General features: G+C 37.8%; 1 protein-coding gene across 1 annotated transcript; it reads right to left on the bottom strand.

Annotated features, from left to right (window-relative positions):
• Positions 1 to 217: 217 nt before the first annotated feature.
• On the bottom strand, positions 218 to 1066 carry LOC145105803 (uncharacterized). Its single transcript, XM_079042882.1, has 2 exons — positions 950 to 1066; positions 218 to 637 (listed from the first exon to the last, which is right to left on the bottom strand). Exons 1-2 carry the CDS (start codon positions 1064 to 1066, stop codon positions 218 to 220), a joined length of 537 nt encoding a protein of 178 aa, XP_078899008.1.
• Between the last annotated feature and the right edge of the window lie 2105 nt (positions 1067 to 3171).

Here is a 3171-nt window from a genome sequence, read left to right as displayed (position 1 = left end):
CCTTACAATCCCGATGTCTTAGGATCTTCACTCTTGAGGATCCTTAACTGCATGTTGTTCTGCATAGCAAACGTTAGCTAAGGGTGGGAGTTAGTCTAGCTAACTCCCCTCCGATGCTTAAATTAGTAATGTATTCGAGGAGAAAATTAGTAATAATAAAAGTTTTAAGGTAAAGAACATATGTACCTTGATTTGATTGTGGATTATTCGATCCTACTTACATGTAGTATGCTTTGTGGTGTATGGAATTCCATGATCTTGGTAGAAAGTCTCCTTCGAGTGTTGCTAGCCAGTATGCTCCTTTTCCCGCTTCAGCATCTACAAGATATGGTCCTTCCCATTTGGGAGCCAATTTTCCTGCACTAGGATCTTTGGTGTTTTGGAATGTTTTCCTTAATACCAAGTCTCCTATTTGAAACCTTCTGACCATTATATTCCCATTGTAAGCCTTGGTGGTTCTTTGTTGATGATCAGCCATACGTATTTTTGCAAGATCCGTAAGCTCGTCAATAGTGTCAAGATCTTGTGTTAGGATCCTGTCATTATTCTCTTGGTCTTGCAATAAGTATCTTGCCGTCGGGATCACTACTTCAGTAGGGATTACTGCTTCTGTCCCAAACACCAAGGAATAGGGGGTCTGTCATGTGGCCACTTTGGAAGTGGTTCTATCTGCCCATAAAACGAAAGGAAGTTCTTCTGCCCATCTTCCCTTCTTTTTATCCAACCTTTTCTTCAAATTGTTAACTATGATTTTGTTATTGGACTCCACTTGACCATTGGCTTGGGGATGAACAGTGGAGATTATCATTTTGATCCCACAGCTTGTGCCAAAGTCTCTTGTCATTTTGCTAATAAATTAGGGTCCATTGTTTCATATGATTTCAGCCGGGATCCCGAACCTCGTCAATATATTAAGTTTAATAAATGATACTACATCTTTGTCTCTCACCTGGGCGAAAGCTTCAGCTTCTATCCATTTGGAGAAGTAATCGGTCATCACCAACATGAAGACTTTTCCTCCTCGGGCTACTGGCAATTTTCCTACAATATTCATCCCCCATTTCATGAATGGCCATGGGGAGATAGTATGTCACACCCCCAAACCGGAACAGCGGAAACGTTCGAGGGTGGATGAAGTCATATGTAGTATCACAATAATTGCATCATAGTAATCATAGTAAACATAACCATTACATTGAATACATATATGAAAAGGGTATTTACATCTGTTTGATTTATGTTTTTATACATCAAAAGTATAATCAAAAGAAAAGACGTGACTCAATACTCTCCGTCTTCTCAAAACGCCAGGAGGTACCTGTCTACTGATTTCCTGAGAATACAAGCAGTTTTGAAAGAGTAATAGCATAAAGCTAGTGAGTTCATAAGCGATGTTTTTGTAATGAAAACCTGTTGATGACTCTGTAAAAATGTTCGTATGTTTCCAAGAAAATCCAATATTTTCTTTAGTAAAAGTCTGATAATATCAGTTCCATCTATGACCACTTAGTTCATGCTAGCCACGTATAAACCAGTATCGAACAGACAGTTGATTATGTGGATCTGCCCTAAGCCCACAACCAAACAAGGAACAGGAATTGAGGTGGAAACCACACATTCCACAATCTATCGAATATTCTTCATACATAGGCCTGATGCCTAAACTAATGAATTATAGAATTAAGTATGAATGTTTGTTACTGTATCCTGTTGTAGTATTGGAAAACGTTAGTTTGTATGTCTTGTTACTATCAATTGTAGTATGAGTGTATTTTTGTACAAAAACCTTTGTATAGTATGTTCTACTTGAAAACCCTGGCTACCACCAGTATGTATAGTAGTTTCACTACTTAAAATAAAACTAATGAGTAATGAAATCCCGTAAACAAATGGTTAGTTTATACTATTGTGAGTCATATAACCATGCTTGATATGACCTAGTGACCTTTACAACGTTATTCAAGTGTCGATTAAATGACCTTTGTCACCCCAGGCATGCCTGCCTAACTGTAGCTAGTAGTTCAGGTGTGGGATTGTCTGTCCCGAATAGATCTATTCACAAATCTCACGCTCTTCCTTCATGAGACTCTGGTTATACTATGATAAGATTTAACCTGTACCCCGAAGGGTACAATTGAAGTGTTGTCTCACAATCCTGTATTAACTAGATTACGTGTGGTTCTGTATTGTTCTCTTGTATTTGAATCTGTTGTATACTGTATAAGGTAATAATTATACTTAAATAATTATTAAATGTTGTACTCTTGTAGTAATGTATATCATAAACTAAATTTGACATAGTTTATCTGTTTACCCATGTATGTAATCTGAATCGGTAAAAGCTGTGTATTGAATTCCCCAAATTATACCCATTATAGTTTTCTTAAAATGTTATGTACTTGGTTTGTAAATCGTTCTGAAAGTTATGCAATTATGTTTCCAAGATAAAAGTGTCCCTTATGCTCAACATAGTACAAAAGGGATAAAATATCTAAATATTTTATAAAACGTGGAAATCGTTTGACTGTATCGATTGCATAAGTTTTAAACTTGTTAAAATCATTTGTGTTTGGCTTGTATTCCCCCCCTGAAAACATTAAAAATCATAAAAGCGTAGGGGTATGAACTCACTGTTAGTTGCGTACAAGAGTCGAATCAACGGACTGAAATGACGACCCTCGAGTTGTAGTGTGGCACTTAACGGAATCCTAATAACAATTAAATACATATATGTATCTAAATTAGTGATTTCGTTAGATAAAGTGTTAGCAAAACACTTGCTTTCGGTTAAGGGATGTTACCGGGACTTGATTGAATCGAGGAAAGTGGGTTTTCAGCCTAATGCACCACTTAGGAAGTATGTACGGCTGTGAATGGGGTTTACAGCCGTGAAGGGAGTTTACGGCCGTGAACTATCTACGGCCGTGAACTGCCTTTCGAAGGGTGTACGACCTTTGAAGATTTGAAGCGTGTACGGTCGTAAACTGGTGTACGGTCAATGAAGATTTGCAGACTTGAAGGGTGTACGGCCGTACACTCAAGAACGAGGATTTTGGATTCGACGAAAAATGTGTTCTAGAAGCTTCGATATGACCCCCAATGGTGATTCTCGATGTTTCCCGGAAGAATAAGGGTGTTTTTGGGGTGTACGATCAAGAGGTAGAGAGAGAA

Source organism: Lactuca virosa, chromosome 4 (assembly GCF_052849685.1).
Source record: "Lactuca virosa cultivar CGN04683 chromosome 4, Lactuca_virosa_CGN04683_v6, whole genome shotgun sequence".
Lineage (NCBI taxonomy): Eukaryota > Viridiplantae > Streptophyta > Magnoliopsida > Asterales > Asteraceae > Lactuca > Lactuca virosa.
This window is presented reverse-complemented; position numbering and strand designations above follow the sequence as displayed.

Excerpts from the sequence above, each read along its gene's own strand:
- LOC145105803 (XM_079042882.1), bottom strand. The coding sequence starts at position 1,066 with ATGAAATGGGGGATGAATATTGTAGGAAAATTGCCAGTAGCCCGAGGA. Across the intron at positions 638-949 it reads AAGCTGAAGCTTTCGCCCAG|ACCCCCTATTCCTTGGTGTT; the intron begins GTGAGAGACAAA and ends GCCACATGACAG.